This window comes from Atractosteus spatula, chromosome 3 (assembly GCF_055471065.1).
Source record: "Atractosteus spatula isolate fAtrSpa1 chromosome 3, fAtrSpa1.hap1, whole genome shotgun sequence".
NCBI lineage: Eukaryota > Metazoa > Chordata > Actinopteri > Semionotiformes > Lepisosteidae > Atractosteus > Atractosteus spatula.
Window position 1 is genome coordinate 32,117,116 of NC_142708.1, and position 17,361 is coordinate 32,134,476.

A 17,361-nucleotide genomic window follows, 5' to 3' on the forward strand; every position below is an offset into this window, starting at 1 on the left:
GATCTGCAGTGTAAACACAATTACTTTAGAAGGAGGAACATTTTATAGCATTATGTTTAGGTCAGCACAGAAAGCACGCCTTTTTTTGGGTTGAACATTTTGTGGTAGGATGCATGGGTTATAGTATAAATGTTCAGCCTGTCCTTGGGTTTTGCGATGTGCAAATCAGCAAATTGTTAACGTGACCACATTGATTGCTGAAAAACAAACGGCACACTCTGACACAAATACTGTTTTTTTTATTTACATTGCATTTGATACCTTATCAAGAAAAAAATAAAACTAATTTAATGAAATAAAATAAATTGGCCATTTGAGATTTTAAAGATAAGACCCCTTCTTAGCATTTTGGGGGATTTTCCACAGTTCTGGGCTAGAGCTAAATGAAGCCCTTATACAGTTGCGGAAATCTTACTCTTAAATGTAATTGTCTGCTGTCAGAATTGATTGGTTATCCTTTCTTGATTTAATTACATTGCATTTGTCACAAAAACACAGTTGGCCTAATGATTTATACAATTTATGCTGTAAATGTAGTCTGATATTTCCTTAATGATAATGGATATTTTATCACCATTTTATTCAACACGCGTAATAAAGAATGACTTCATATAGCATTCAGGAGTGCTATGATATGTTCCAAAGCTGTAATTCATACGTTGCAGTTGAAATGATTTAAGTCGATTCCTTCCCATCTCTAAGTTACACATCTCTTAAGTTATGTGAAGCAACCCATGTAGTTTATTGTTCATACTGACTGAATGACCCAGTCTACTGATGTTGTGTGTCCCAGTATTCTTCAAGGTTAATCCCTTATCCTTTGGAAAATAAAAAATATATATTCTGTCATAGTTTCATAACAGGATTTTTCAGTTCAGGAACAGAGATGCTATGTTGACTAGGTGACCCTTCCTGTGATCCTTGAACGCCAGCAGCATACAGGATATCCCTTGGTCACTGCCCTGCTTACTAATAGAGTCCCTCTGTCTCAGAGCTTATTCTCCATGTTACACTGTGTCAGTCAGCAAAGGGGTCTATGCAGTAGCTTTCCCACTTGGCCTTTGCTGTGGGAATAAATAGTGATGTTCTAGGTTGCGGTGTAGTTTTTTTATGAAGGCTACTTGACTAGATCACATTTTTTACGTTTCACTATATTTTAGGTGTTTGGGGTTTTTTTATACCAGTTAGCCTAGGAATAGTTGTTTCAAACAGATTATTTCTTTACCACGGATACAACATAGCATATTTTTCTCTGCAAGTTGCTACTGCTTCCTAGTTTTTCACAAGATGGATTGTAGTACCTAGCTAGTAGACATTGCACTGGGTGCTGAATACCTGCTGCTCTTTCACAGAAAACACATGATAGTAAACTGGCCTATCATGCAAGTGTGCTGTGTATAGTTCAGGTTACCAGGACAACCAAGATGACCACATCCTTTAGCAAATAAAAAATCAGAAGCACGTTGCTTTCCCGAGGCCTGTGAATATCATTCAGCTAAAGAGAAATCTAATGGGAAAGGAACGTTGAATTGTCAAGTTCTTTTGCTGACATTGACAGTGTTTTTACCACCAAAAAAGCTTTGGGGGGTTTTTGTGAATGTTGGAAACCAGTTTTTGAAATCATAAGAGGGAAAGATGATTTAAGCTACAGTGCAGTGGGCTGGAAATACGGTTTAAATGATTTATAAAAAGGCCTTTGGATAGCTGAGTGTTACACAGCACGCTGGGCAGTTACCTCACTGTACTAGATGGACTTCCAAAGTGGGAGTCTTCTGGCACTGTTCACTGTGCAGTTTATGCTACCAACATGACCACGTCCTTTATCATACTAGTCACAACACAACTGACTTTGTATTGCTGCTACACTCATGTAGTTCATCTCTAAAACAGAGTGGTAAGATTTTGTGATACTGTTTGGAGCATCTTTGCCGAAAATATCCAAAGTGCACAAACTATGCCTTTTTGTAAAACTATAAAATTTTGATATGAAATGATGACTTTGTAAATTGTAAATTTGAAAACAAATTGACTAGGACAGATTTCTGTCCAAACTACCAAGTCTTTGGCATTGAAAATGTCTTTTCAAGTTAAAGCTAGTGATGTTGGAATTAAAGAGGGACAGCATGAAGCCGGTTGTAACTGTAAGGAAGTACCTGAGATAATGTTGTGCTGTGTACTACCCTTAAAACTACAGTATTACGTTGTACTGCTCTGCTAATATATGCAAGAGCTGAAACAGGTAAAGTCAGTTAGTGGCCCTTAGAACTGAAGCATTTCCCAGTTGCTGTGGCATTAAGCAGACCAAAAACCTAAGACGCTTCCAGAATGGGTAGGAGGAGGTCCATTTGTTTTGCTTAATTCTTTGTCCTTGAACCTTTCCTGTTATTAAAAGCACAACAATATTAAACAGATCAACTGAAAGAACTCAGTATACAAGGTCAGTAACCATAATGTATGTTATAAAAATAATGTTTTAGCCTCTGTCTTTGGTTTTGTGACCACTTTCATTGGTTAAACCATTACATACACAAAAAAAAAGACAAGTGGCCATCTTCATCTGCCAAGCGCAAAGTTCTTTTTTTTTAATTTGCATTGCATAAAGGCTATTTGTTTTTCAATTTGTTTTGCACTGATAAAACAAAAAAAATCAAAACGGCAAAATATATTTTTCTTTTAATGCAAAGTTAGGTACTGCAAATAGTACATCTCTGAGATTCTAAAGCTAAGAGCCCTTATCCTTTTTTTAGATTTAGGAGTTTTGTGATAAACATAAATCCGTTATATTTCAGTTTAAAAGGCTTCCTCAACTTTCAACACATTTTCTTGCTTAATGTTTGGACCTTTTTTTTTCCTGTCAGTAATTACTTATTACTTAATAATACGCCAGGGAAGCACAGTGGTTGGCAACGCAGCCTTGCTGAGTTCCTGGATTCAATTCCGGACGTGGGGTACTCTCTGCATGGAGCTTTTATGTTCCTACAGTGTTTGCGTGGGTTTCCTCCAGGTGCTCCGGTTTCCTCCCTCAATCCAAAAACATAGTCGTATGTTAATAGGGGTGGTGTGGTGGTTCTGTGGCTAAGGATCTGCGCCTGTGGCTGGAAGGTTGCTGGTTTGTATCCCGCGGCCGGCAGAGGAATCCTACTCCGTTGGGCCCCTGAGCAAGGCCCTTAACCCCAGCTGCTCCAGGGGTGCCGTATAAAATGGCTGACCCTGCGCTCTGACCCCAAGCTTCTCTCCTTGTCTGTGTGTCTCATGGAGAGCAAGTTGGGGTGTGCAAAAAGACAAATTCCTAATACAAGAAATTGTCTATGGCCAATAAGTGATCTTATCTTATAATTGGCTTCTGGGAAAATTGGCCATGGTGTGAGTGAGCAGATGTCTGTGTCCGGGGTGTATCCTGCTTTAAACCTGTTGCTTGCTGGGATAGGCCCCGGCTCCCTTGTGACCCTGAATTGGATGAAACACTGAGAAAATGGATGGATAAATGTATTCAAGGTCAGTCTTCTGGATAATTTTATTCCTACCTTTGGTTTTGTTGTCTGTTCAACCAATTCAGCTGGTTTGACCTTTGCTGACAAGGAGTGTCAAACATCAATCTGCAAAACAAATGCAGAAATAATTGTATTTGTACTGATTTTCAAAGGCTGCTCAGCAGAAGAGAAGCAGAAGCATCAATAGATGGAAATATGTATATTTGTTTTATTAGTTCTGGTTAAGGTTGCTTTTAAAATTAAATTTCGGATGAATAGAACAATGTGTAACCCAGATACTGTATTACAATTTATATTAAAACGATTAGCGTTTACGTGCACATCCATAGTAACACAGATGTTAGTCACTCGGTTGTAAACTACGTTTTCCTTTTTATGTTGTAGGTATATAGCAGCTACAGAATTTCACTGTCTTTAAATTATAACATTTTTAAGGTGATTTCATAGTGTGGGAATTTTTAAGATGGTGTGATTAACTAATATTTTTAGTGAATGTCTGGACAGATATCAATTAATTCAAGCAGTCCACGTAAGCAGCATTAACAGAGACTTTAACAATCCCTTATTTTCCATGTAATGTACAGTACATAATAAAATATTTTGGTATTTTTCCTTAAACTCCAACAGAGATAAAGGAAAATTCCCAAGACATTTTCCTCAGTTTATGTCTTTTAACACAACCTTTAAAAGGAAAAAAAAAGAAAAGCCTCAACAAAAAGACAAAACAAAAGATAGGATTGATGATCAAGAAGCTCTTTTTTATTTTATGATTTCATAAAATAAATAAACTCAACCTTAGATAAATGAGACTGGAACCTTGTTCTAACACACAATTCCAAACAACCATTGTCTTCAGTATGTATGGAAGGTGTGATATGTCAAGCTGTAAACAAAGTAGGGTGTGTCCAAGTACTAGAAACTCTGGTAATTCCATTAAGTGTGAACTGTGAAAAGTAAAAACAAAAGTCCCAAGAAACCAAAGAAGCAACAACAAAAAACCACCAGCTGAGGTCTGTAGCAGTATTTTATCAAATAAAAAAACCCTACAGTAAAAAAATCTACTCTCGTTAGTCATTTTAAATTGTCTTAAACCATGAAGTAAGGCACAGAAACCATGGGACATACACTGACCATGGAACAAGTAAAGTGCTTGAAATGGAAGTGAAGTACTAAGAAGGCAATTAAACAAATAACCATTTCTTACAAGCTGTTGCAAATACCTTAAAGTTTTTGTTGTTCACATGTTCACAAACTGAACATTCTAAATTTCTCTTGCTATTCACAAAAATCAGACTCCAGAATTTCTTCTGGTGCAAGAGCCCTTTAATCTCTGTATGGATATGCTGGTTACATGGTATTGTGACAGTGTACTGTATGTTTGTGGACAGCTACCAGCCTATCTGATGGTATTGTGAAGGTTGTAAACCTACTTCTGAATAGCAATATTTTAGAATAGAAAACACAACGTTTCGGCGGTGGAGCCTTCTTCAGGTGGAGAAGAAGAAGGAGGCTCCACGGCCGAAACGTTGTGTTTTCTTTCTTCTTTTTTTCGGCATGGAATAAACCTATTACTTGTTCCTTTGCAGCCTACGCATGCTGACGCAGCTACCTACCTGAACTTTTATGTGCCTGTACAACCTTAGAAAACCAATGAAAATAAGGAATAGTTAAGGATAATACATGAGTGTATGAAATACTGTATTTGTTTTAAAACTCATTGTTTTGGTAACTGTAAAAATATTAGTTTTAAATCAATTAATCCTCAAGCACTGGCAGCAAGTTTCTTTTTTGAATAATTGAATTCTCATGACTGATTCATGATAGGCATGTAATGAGTCTTACTGCTCAGGATTGTTCAGTAGCTATCAAAGTAAACAGAAGGGACCTGGGTTTTTACATTTACTTTTTTTTTAGCTGTAAGTTAGGTTTTAATAGATACACTAGTGCAATACAGTATATTAAATAACATGCTGTACTGCATTGTTAATTGCTATGCTTTAAATGTTTTTAAGACTACTCTCATTTTTTTTCAAAGCAATCAACCCAAGTACGTGGTCACACTTCATATTCTCTGAGCTTATTTTTTAAGGGCATGCTTCCAGTCACCAGAATATGAGTTATCAGCACTAGATTTTGTTTTTCTCACCTTGACCAATGTAAGTCAAAGGTAAAAGCGATTAGTAGAAAATTAAGTCAGTAAAAATGATGAGGAAATAAAATATCTAACAAAATTAGCCTATAAATCGCATGTTCTCTATGTTTATAGGTAGCTCAAATACAATAAACATTTCAAAGTGGTTGTGACATAGAAATATACTATTTTAGCCTGCTGGCACATCACAGGCAAAAGTATAAATAGCCTTGAGAGTTTGTACAGCTGACTATCTCTATATTTCAGTTTAGAGGAGTGTGTAGGGGTGGAGAAGTATTTTACAGAAAATGTAATTTTAGCATTAGAAAATTGGTAAATACTGTAGTTAGTTGGCACTAAACCTTCTGCCGTGGTATTCCCAGGGTTTGGTGGTTGCTATGGTAATATTCATATTCTGTGAAGCTAAAGCATTGCTATCTGTAAGCCATAGATACTTGTTCTCTCCAGTGTGATATGATATACAGAATTCTCCCTATGTTTCTCTGGCACTCATTTCTGCTTAGTGTGGAAGCCAGCAGAAAATGTATGAACTGTTTTAAAAGCCCCTGCACAGCAAAATGCGTCAAAAACTCCAGGAAGACGTTTTTTATTATAACCTTACATGATATACTGAATGATATTAAAAATGCAAGAAATTCATATGTAACAGTCAAAATGTATGGGGCCTGATATGCCCAACATGTGTGCCAAACCTTTTAGTGAGCAAGACCCAGCATTCAATACTGTAATCTATGAATAAGAAACCAATGAACTCTCAGATTTGATTTTTTTTTTAGCAAAAAACTTGGAGCAGTCAGTTCATGAAGGGAAAGATGGAGGTCTCTTGATATCTTTTTGGAATTTCTTTACTATTTAAAGGGGAAGAGTTAGATTTAGCATTGATGAGTGCAATTTCAAGCCACAGTTAAACTAAGATGTACATAGTAACTTCTAAAACCTCCAATTTTCATTTTCATATTCTTTGCTTCATAAGCAAAGCAACAGAACTTCTGGTGACGTGATGCAGGCTTGTGAATACATCTCTTTTAATCCAATGGAATTCCAATAGAATCATTGCTCTTGACTTTGAGACAGTTTGCCAACAAATACTACTTACTTGATAACTCAACGTGCAGAAAATGTTGGAACATTTCTGTCGTGAAATGTCTGCTGCACAGCTGCTCTTATTAGCTTTGAAATCCCATTACATTACTCATTACTAACTTAATCATTAGTGATCAAGAAGGGCCGCTTCGCGTTGCAATTCACGCAAACTCTCGCTCTCACCTGTGGCGAGACTAGGGGTTTGCGACAACATGGCTACTTATACTAGTTTCACAAAGTTCACGATTTTACGCGCAATTCGAAATGTTTTTTTAAAATTTGTTACGTCAATGAATTTATTTTGTTACCGAGACTTAAGAACTGGTCTGAGAAATTAGGACTGCAGTTCCCCTTTAATATTGGGGCAGCCTTGTTGTGAAAGGTGCTATATAAAAATAAATTGAATTGAATATTTTGTAAGCAATGCAGATCAATCAAGATCCGTATGACATTTGGAGTTTTAAAATATGAAATGACATGTCCAGCACCTGGTTTTGCAGTATGCGAGGGCGGATCAAACTGCTCTGGTTTCTTTTCATTTCCCATCTTTTGTTTAAACTTTGGTCATGTTTGTTGCACATGCAGCATTGAAAGTAAAAGAACTTGATTAATATTTAAGTGATGGGAATACACAGGGAAAAATAGCAGATGTTTGCGAGACATTCCTTTAATGGAATTTCATCTGACCTGAACCCTAACAGTTTTTGCTCTGTGTACAGTATTTAGTTTTGCTTTTCACCATCAGTATTCTTCAACTTTGTCAAAACTGTCCTAAAGTGATGCTTGTAACATAGAAAGAAACATTTATATTAATAATCCTGCATACCTGTACTGTTTGAACAGATTTTCATCTTTGTGTTCTTGTACTCCTGGAATCTAGACCATTATCTTTAAGCAAAATCACCAAAGAATATGTTATGTTGTATCATTTTTATTTTATGAAATTTTCCTTGTCATGACATCCATGGGTTGACAGAACAGCACTGAAAACTGTACTTAAGCCCCAGATTTGATTGTGAAGGAGAGCTGTTCTTATAGGAACCAAAGAACACAAGTGAAGCTATATGAAAGTGCATTTGAAACTGCAGAATGAGAACAGCAGGCACTTCTTTACCCAAAGAGTTGTGGGAGTATGGATCACGCTACCCAGCCGAGTTGTTGAAGCTGATTCCTCAGCTTCTTTCAAGAACTGGCTGGATGATGTTCTTCGGATCAATGAGCTGCTAGATGAGCTGAATGGACTCTTCTTGTTTGTAACCTTTGTTATGTTTGGATTTATACTGTTAACAAATATTTTTGCTTGTTAGTAAAACATTATTGTGTTTACCCCAGGATGTATTCGTTGTTCCTATGATTTTCCAGAGAAATCCATCGTAATGAAATGCAAAGTTTTGTCCCTTAACGAAGCACAAAGAACTGGATTGGCATGCTGCTTCCTGGACATTAAGGCAGTTCCTGCAACAACCATGAGTACGTTTTCAGCAGTGTGTCCATTATTGGAAATCTGCTGCAGTCAAGGAAATCGACATTAGAGTGCAGACAGTTCTGAAGGGGAAAAAAATAACAAAGCAGTCTTATAGGATCAGAGTTTTTGCCATCTATAGTAGTGTCAAGAAGCAACTGAATATGAACTGCAGGATGAAAAGATGGAACTGTGTCCAAATTAACTGTTGTTTAGAACTGTCCCGTTCTAGAAGAAATTGCATTAATAAAATTGTAAATATTTCCCAACAGGCCAAAGCAATTTATAGTATGAAATATGCTTTCAGATATTTATTTTTTACACTTCAAAACATAATCTACTTTCACTTCCCACGATGTAATGCAATCTTCTGATTATGCAACAAGTAGTAACATTTACAGCTGTGCACCTAGAACTAACTGCAACATGTTCACTCACGAAGCAATCCTGGTAGTACTTGTACAGCACTAATATTTTATTTTCCAGCAAACGCTTCTCTGAATGAAACAGAAACACAGTTTCTTAAATAATGGTTAATTACCAAACAGCTGAACTATTAATGCTACCTTCATAATACAATCTTTGCCCTGCATTTTGTGAAGTTGAGATTTTGTGGGAAGGAAATAAACCTACTTTTTTTTGCGGCATGACCTAGCTCTAGCTTTATGGATCTGTTTTTAGATCTGTAGTAATAGGATATGTAAACACTGTGTTATGGAGAGTCAGGCCAAAAGTGAGATGTCTGTCTCCACAGAGTAATATTCTGTTAGCTGCATGGATAATTAATGTTGATCAGACCAATAAATATGTATGCCTAACATAATGTGTTTGATGAGTATAAGTGGTTTTACCTGATTCAAACATCCTACTCATACATTTGATAAATGATTTGACAAGGTAGTTACTGTATAATGAAAATGTTGTTAACTGCTGGACCACTATGCTACCCCTATTGCCATTGCTGCTGATGCTATCTGTGTGGAGTCTGTATGTTCTCACCGTGTTCATGTGGGTTTCCTCTGGGTGCTCTGGTTTCCTCCCACTGTCCAAAGATATACTGGTAGGTTAATGGGCCTCTGTGCAAACTGGCCCTGGTGTGAGTGTGCACCCCTTGCTTGCCAGGATAGACTCTGGCTCCTCCTCAACACTGTATTGGATGAAGTGGTTGGAAAATGTATGCATGTTGTTAATATTTCCACAGGTTATTTAATAACACGAAAAGCCATCTTTCTGATGTGGATAGAAACTGTTTAAATCATTGATATCACAATTGTATTTCTGTTCTTGCATGTTGTACACCTTGAGGCAGTTTAAGTTAGGGTTCTGTATTTGAAAACGTATCTGCATTGTTTGCATGCTTATCGATATTTCTTGTTTAGTATTTTGCTCATAACTCTTTATTATGTTTATACAGTACAAGCACATATGTGAGTTTATCTTTGAGACCTTACGGGCTTACATTTTGACAAGTTACTTTTAACATTATGCTGCAGTACTTAATCAAGTACAGTTCTGCTTTTATACTATCCATTGTAAAAGTAGGTATGGCAAGTTATATGGGTATTAAAAGAATGTGGCAGTGACACTGGCTAGAGTACTTGGGCTCTCTCTCTTACCTTCAGTTTTAAAAATGTACCGTGGGTGTGTTTTTTGAGTAAAACGTTTCGCTGTTAAAACAAACTCCGTATCATTGAAATAAAGCTCAACATTTGCAAAGCTGCGGGTATATGAACAAATGCCTGTTCAGATGGTGACATAATTGATTTATCATATCATTATCGTGCCCTTCTGTGAATTTTGCCCAGAGTGTTTCAGCTGTTCCAGTGAACTTCCTTACCATTTAGGAAAATGTGGTAAAATTGAGAACAGCGCATTGCTGCTGCCTCAAAGCTCCCATGTCCTGGTTTCGATCCTTGACAGAGGTGTGTGGAGTTTGTGTGAAAATGGGTTTTCTCCAGGTGCTCTGGCATCCTCCCAACATGCAAATACAAGCTTGGTCTTAACGTAGTAATGACTCTAAATTGTCAATGTGCGCACACTGCGACAAGCTGTCATCCTCGGTGTAGTCCCAGCTTGCACCCTAATATCCTGGAATAGGCTCTGGGTTACTACACCCCCTATCAGGAACGATGTTACTGGCCTGAAGCCATGTTCCATCCTGCTGGAAATTTTTTGTCACCTTTAACATGCTGGTATGACAAGACTGTCATGTTATTTTTCCAGACATTCAATCTGTTTTTTTTAACAAGGACACTCAGCTTAAGATGCAGTATTGATCAAATAGCGGTTAAGAATGTCAGAGATTCTGACATTGGTGTGAAATTGGGCGTGTGTGGCAGCCTGCTGGGCTCACTGCATTGTTCCTCTTGGTAATCTGCATGAGCTATTTGCATAGTGGTTCCTATCAAAGCATCAGTCGCATATTGTCCCCATTTGTATTGCTCTACCCTTCTCTGACACTTGAATAGGCTATTAATAGATTTATAGAAGACTTGCAGAGAAAATTATTAGAATTTTCCCTCTGTGTCATTTCTAAATTACAGCCTTAGCCCTAGATTTAAATATACTGTGGAAGAGAGTAATATAGATGTTAGCAGCAGTGGAATATGACTTTTTCATAACAGTAGGCTCTCACCACTTGATTACTTTTATGAGGAATAATACTAAGGTTTATAAAATGGCATTGTTCCGTACTGATTTATCCCTGTAGCTGCAATCTGGTGCTTGCTGCCTGTGAAATCTGTCACAGTTTATGAAGAAGCCAGGCGGCAGATGAAGATTGAATTTTATTGAACTGATTGATTGATTGTTTTTTTTTTAATTTTATAAACACACTCTTTTCCCCATGACTTCTTCCAGTGGGCTGGAAATGCTCACAACTTTCAGAGCATGGTCACCATTTCAACATAAAACCAACATTTATTTGCATTATCATGGGAGATTCGTCTGTCAGTGAGTGAGTAGTTTCCATGGTTGTAGTCTCCTAACATGCAGCATTATCAAATATTTTGATAATTGAGCCCCAGCCAATCTGTAAAGTAGTATTATATCTTTTCAAGGAAACATTAAAGGGATCATTTTGAGGTTTTAAGATGGACCTTGAAAGGGGAGCAGAACAGGGAAAAGAGAGGCTTTCATCTTCTCATGTGCAGCCTAATCCTAAGGAGCCTGGAGCAGAGTGTCCATGATGTAGTTATGATTGCTTCATCCGTTGTATTGTAATTTGTATTTGGGGTAGCTCAAGTCATATAGTTGGGTGGATATTGTAGACCTTTGAAGAGCTTCTGACAATACAACTTCATTAAATGGGCAGGAAATTACTGAAGATGAAAGTAAACCATTTTAGATTCTCTGAGCTGCCTGTTTTTTTTACATATAGGCCCAAATGTGTTCAATTTTGTGTTATATGTTCGTAAAAGTAAGTTAATTTCCACAAGAGCTCTTCAGATATCAGTGATGTTCTTTGTCCTATTAGCACTATCTTCAAATGATTAATAGGTTTATTCCGTGCTGAAAAGAGAAAAAAGAAAACATTTCAGCTGTGGAGCCTTCTTCGGGTGTCATCATTCTTGGAATTATGTCAATAGTAGTAGTCTTGATAGCTTTATTATAAACTACCCTAATGAAACGGCTGTCATGGACACATCACATACATATGAGACATTTCTAAGCGCAATTAGCAAAATTCTTTGGACTAAGTGTGGAAAAGACCAAGGATTAAGCAGTTGACTTGGTATGCAAAATTTGCAGGTAATGTGACCTAAGTATTATAACAGACTGTAAACCTAGCTTTAAAACAGTGTGTTAAAACATTTTTTCATTGCAAATTGAGATTAATCAGATGAGCAAGCCTTTTATTGGTGCTTTGTTGAACGTATGCTTACCCTTTACCTTATGAATGGGTAGGGAAAAAGGTAAGGCATGTTTCCTTTTGATTCATCTAATTTCTCAAATGATAAGTACGAGTATTCTTCCCCTAGGACACAGATTTTAACCTTTACTTTTGAAAACAGAAGTGAATGCTAATTTTGACCGTAATATGTAAGAATGTTGAACACATTGTGTTAGAGTTCATGTGCATGTTTATGTACAGTACAATGTGGTGCACCTGAACTATCTATTTAGGTTTCTCATTCTGATCAGATTATAAACATTATATTATATATTGTTATAAGCACCTGCAGCTATAATTGATTTAAAAATGTACATAAAAATATCTGTATCATAAAGTAAATCACTGCATATAGGAAGACATCTGTGTGATCTGGGTTATGTTGGTTAAACTCACATATTGCCTACCTGTTATGTTAAGTTTAGGTTATAACTTCTGGACAAAGCAAGAGAGCTCCAGACCTTTTTGCTATTAAGCTCAAACCCGCATATAAGGTTTTTTCAATAAAAAGCGTGATTCAGTATTTTTGTTCAACTTGAAGAAATCCAGGTCTGAAGATGGATGCATGTAGGCAATTGCAGTGCATCAAGCAGTAGTTTCCTAGGATTAACACTGAGCTTCACCGAGTGTGCTATTACATTTCTTGTTCAGTGCTTTCTCATTGTGAATTAAACTGAAGTGATTGCTTTATAGGTGACAGAACCCGATTGAAGTATCAGTAATATTGCTTTTTTGTCCAGGAAAATAACATTGCCTTTAGTAACAGTAAGAAAGATGTGCAGTGTATAATGGTATCCTTTTTTTTCTTTCCAGGATCCTTCAGTGACACAGGTAACAAGGAATGCCCCTCCAGGGTTGGAAGAATATAATCCCTTTACTGATGCACGAACGGTCAGTATATTTTGTTTTATTCAGAATGCCAAACACCCAATAAACACTTTAAGAAATCCTTAGAAAGTTATTACTTTAAAGTCGCATCCCCTCGTGATCAGTTTCTTTTACACCGTCATATCATATTGAGATAATTCTATGGTTATCTCACTGCTTATTAAGATATTGATTTAACTGTTGTCTGTTCTGTTGTTGTTATAATAATAACTAAAGAATCTGAAATTTTGAATTAAATGTGTTCCCACTGGTTTAGCATAAAACAGAGAGTTACTGTAGAGAGTTATGCAAACGTTAAAATGAAAACAGTACAATAAAAATGTATTGAATCAGCTGTTTTTATGATCTCTTATCTGGAGTGAACATCTTTGTCATCAGTATTTACAAGATATAGACACCTAAAAAATAAAATATGTACTGTACTGTCAAAATGAATGTGTGCTTTACAATTATTTTTCTAAGTAGTGATCTATCACAGACTGGCCTCTGCTGGTTGTGAATTAGAAATGTCTTCAGGGCATACAGGCAAATAGAGTTGTTAAAATCGTATATCAGGGACAGACCAAATGATGTTCTTAGATTGATAGACTCTTGTGATAAATGTGCGTGTTGTTGTTTGTAGACTAAGTACATCTTTAGTACTCAGTACCTGGCTTAGATGTCCATTTTTATGACACAGCCCTGAAAGAAATGAGGACAGATGCTTTTTGCATACAGTCTGCCTCAAGCCTTGTAGTCAAATCCAGACTTGATATTCAAGATTGCATTTGTCTGCAGGGGGAACCCTATAACCACATCACCATTTTTCACAGTTAACTGAACACAGACCTGGATTAACACACAGATATTCCTGAATGCGTTCAAAGTCTTCAGTATTCATATAGCAGAAGTGTTGGTAGAAGAACACTTCCAAAGTGTTTTCCACAAAGACGGAGGCTGCAATGAAGCAAACTTTGGAAAAGGTATTGTTTCTCTTTGAAAAATTAATAAAGAAACAATTAGGGAGTTAGTAGTGGCTACCGGAGTCAGAATGAAAAGAGATCCAGTACTGTAAAGTGACACTTAATACTGTTCCAGGGCAGAGTTGCAAGTAATAATTGATGTACTGGATTACTGTAAACTATTGGGGTGATATTGTTCAAGTAACATGATTTGCAAATTAATGCAAGATGTTTTTAAGTAATAAGTGTGTAGAGCATAAAGCCATAACACTAATAACTTGGCTTTAATACTGTTATTTCCCATGAACAGACTATTGCATCCATATGTAGTTAAGCACAGTCAGAAGACTGTTTTTCGTACAGATATGTACAGTCAGTCTTTTAGGTAAAAGCTGTTTCCTGTATTGGGTTACACTCACCAGTATTTCATATTAAGCTGTAGTTGTTGGAAAATTTCCAGGCACCCAGTTACAAAAAGGCAGACCCTAAGCAGCTTACTGCTCTAGGTAATTGAGGTTTAAAAAATAGTTTTAAATCAGATGCAGAGATACATTTTCTTCCCAGTCAGACCTGTCAAGATAATAAGGCATTGGCATTTAATCCATGCAGAGCAGCTACATGCCCATGCTCTCATTTTGTACAACATTGTTATGGTTTTTGTGAACATTTTTGTATGGCATATTCGACAATATTTAGTACAAAGTAATTCAGAAATGATTTATTCTTGCTTAAATTTTTTTTTAAACCAAACTCTTTTAACAAAATTAAATTTAAGATAAAACTAAGCTGTGGTAAAATAGAAAACCTGCATGAATTTGCTATTTTAGCTTTATTTACAGTAAGTGAAATTCTATGGTTCTAACAGTAGAAATATGCATAATGAAAGGGAATTTCAGTCCAAGTAAGAGTAAGATTGTCAGAGGTTTACCGGACAAATATTACTGAAAAAGTGCACTAGTGTGAACTCTTTGTGATTTCTCCAAATCAAGCCTTTTTCAAAGACACCTATTCTGTTGAGAACATTTTGGGGAAAAATGCCCATATATCCTGTAAGTAGAGAAAATGTTTCTTGCATTTAGTAAACGGAAATATAATCTTAGAAATTAGAGCTAACAGCACTTCTAGGGACTTTCAGATCTGCTTGCATCTTGGCAATACTGAGTAGGGTCTTAAATCCCATTGATACTTTATGATCTTGATAATGATCATAAAGTTTCAAGGGGGATCTGGAACAAGGTCTTCAGATCAAGTAGCATCTAATAACCATACTGGCTAGATGGCACCTGAAAGGTATCATCTCATTTGCAGTTTCTTATGTTCTTATGATCTTGGTGACTTGTGTGTTTTGCAATATTATTACCAACACAAATGTGCTTTTGGTAATGAATTAATTTTGATTGAAATCTCCGTATATTGGTTAAAAAGAGCAGTAAGTTAATAATGGTTCAGAAGCCATAATTGTGGCAACATGTAGAGAGAGAGTTACAGGAATGTCCATCCCTGAAAAGTTTTACATTTAACAGAGGATGATCTGAAATCTTGATTGTGCCTGGACAGGGCAGCTATTGTTGACCTCAAGCAAAACTCTGTGGAAAGATCTTATATCTCTTACACCAAAGGGTCATAGCATATACCACATAAAAAGGTGTTGACCATTCCTCATGGTCACAGGGTCATTTAATGAGCCTGTCAATGTATAATTTCTCCCACTGTTGGGATATGGCTGCATTGGGGGGAAAAAAGCTAGCTTTCCTTATATTATTATCCATCGTAATTATAAGTAGCACCAACTTTGAGCACAAACTGTGCAAATACTTATTGAAATTATTAAATTAATTATATTTTACAGAATAAAGTTGTTTTAGCAAATAAACTTAAAATGTCTTATTTGGATCATTTCTATTTTTCTTACTCCTCCCTCAGTGGAAATCTGTTTTTCAGAAATGTGTGGACATGAGTGCATGCTGCACAGACCTGGCCTGGTTTTCACAAGCTGCCTAGGCCTCCAGCTCTGCTTTCGTGACTGAGACGAAAGTCTTAAATTGTGTAAAGCAGATATTTGTCTTTTTCTGGTAAAATCCATATTCACTTACTTTTTCTCCCTGAAGGCAAAACAGAATCCATTTTTATGTACTGTATGTTGGTGATTTGTGCTACTGCAAAATGCATTTTATGTTTTGGTCTTGGTGTTGTCTTGGTTGTGACTGGTCATCAATCAGAATTCACATCCCCTTGCTTCTCTGGGCTTTCAGTATGAAATGGATGCACAGCAATGACATGCAGAAAGGGGTAGTGACAGTCATCCCATGTCCAAAAGCTTAAGCTTTTTACAAAGGATAATTATTTTAGGTTAAGTTTGCAAACCCCTTTTTGAATAATGGATCGACATAGACATTTTCAATACGGTTTCACCATCCCATCTTTTCTACTCAAAGAAAATCACAAACTGGTCACAAATTCAGAATGTGTTACAGAATTTTTAAGCCACTTCATTCTCAGTGACCGTTTTTCATCAGGTGATATCACAATTAAAAACGTTAGGAATCAGATCTACTGTGAAAGATCAATCAGTGCAACATATTGTCATTAATGGTTTTGTGAGGACACTTCACAAAGCAAAGATTGCATGATTGCGTAGGATAAAAACATTAATGATACAAATTGAAGTATCTGTTGATGCACTAGAGCAAGGGCAGCATCTTGGTGCATTAGTTAGCATTGCTGCTTCACAGAGCTTGGACCCCAAGTTCAGTTCCAGACCTGGGCTATCTGTGTGGAGTTTGTATGTTCTTCCCGTGTGTATGTGGGTTACCTTTGGGTGATCCAGTTTCCTCTAACAGTCCAAAGAGATACTAGTAGAGATACTAGTAGTAGTGTCCCATCCAGGGTGTATCTTGCTTTACACCCGTTGTTTGCCAAGATAGACTCCGTCTCCACTGCAACCCTGTATTGGATTGAGTGGTTAGAAAATGGATGGATGGGACAGTATAACAATATAAACATTGCATGAGATTTGTGAACATTCTTTGAATAAACTGAGGAAAGTTACTGGTTGGTAACCTGATGTCTATAGCCTGTGTGTTTCAGAGCATGAACAAAACTGTTTGGGAGCAATATTCCATGTTTTCCCCCACCAGGGCAACAGCCACACAGTAGTGTTAGAGAGGAGAGGAAGGCTATAAAATAATGTTTTTCTGATGAGGAGTTTGAAAGTCCACATTTTTCTTCCTCAATTTGATAAAAATTTACGTGCAACTGGTCATAAGAATAAACCAGTCAAGAACTCACCATGGATATTTGTCTAGGAGGTAAAGTAATTTTTCAGTTTTAGTCACATACCAATGCACATTCATATAATATGTATTTATAGAAAGAACTGGGGGTTGTTGGGGGAACCAGAAATTACACAGAGATTTCTTTACAAGCTTGTCGGTCAACCTTGCTTTTAGGGA

The 17,361-nt window shown here is 36.7% G+C and overlaps 1 protein-coding gene across 2 annotated transcripts in view; it reads left to right on the forward strand.

Annotated features, from left to right (window-relative positions):
- Positions 1-17,361, forward strand: part of scamp1 (secretory carrier membrane protein 1) — a 49,737-nt gene that overhangs the window by 7,165 nt on the left and 25,211 nt on the right. Inside the window, exon 2 of one of the 2 annotated variants that reach the window (XM_088910670.1) lies at positions 12,894-12,971. In XM_088910670.1, the coding sequence (XP_088766796.1) occupies positions 12,894-12,971 (78 nt within the window). Of the gene's footprint in view, positions 1-12,893; positions 12,972-13,840; positions 13,931-17,361 lie in introns of those variants that run through there. The other variant, XM_088910672.1, reaches the window with a different exon arrangement.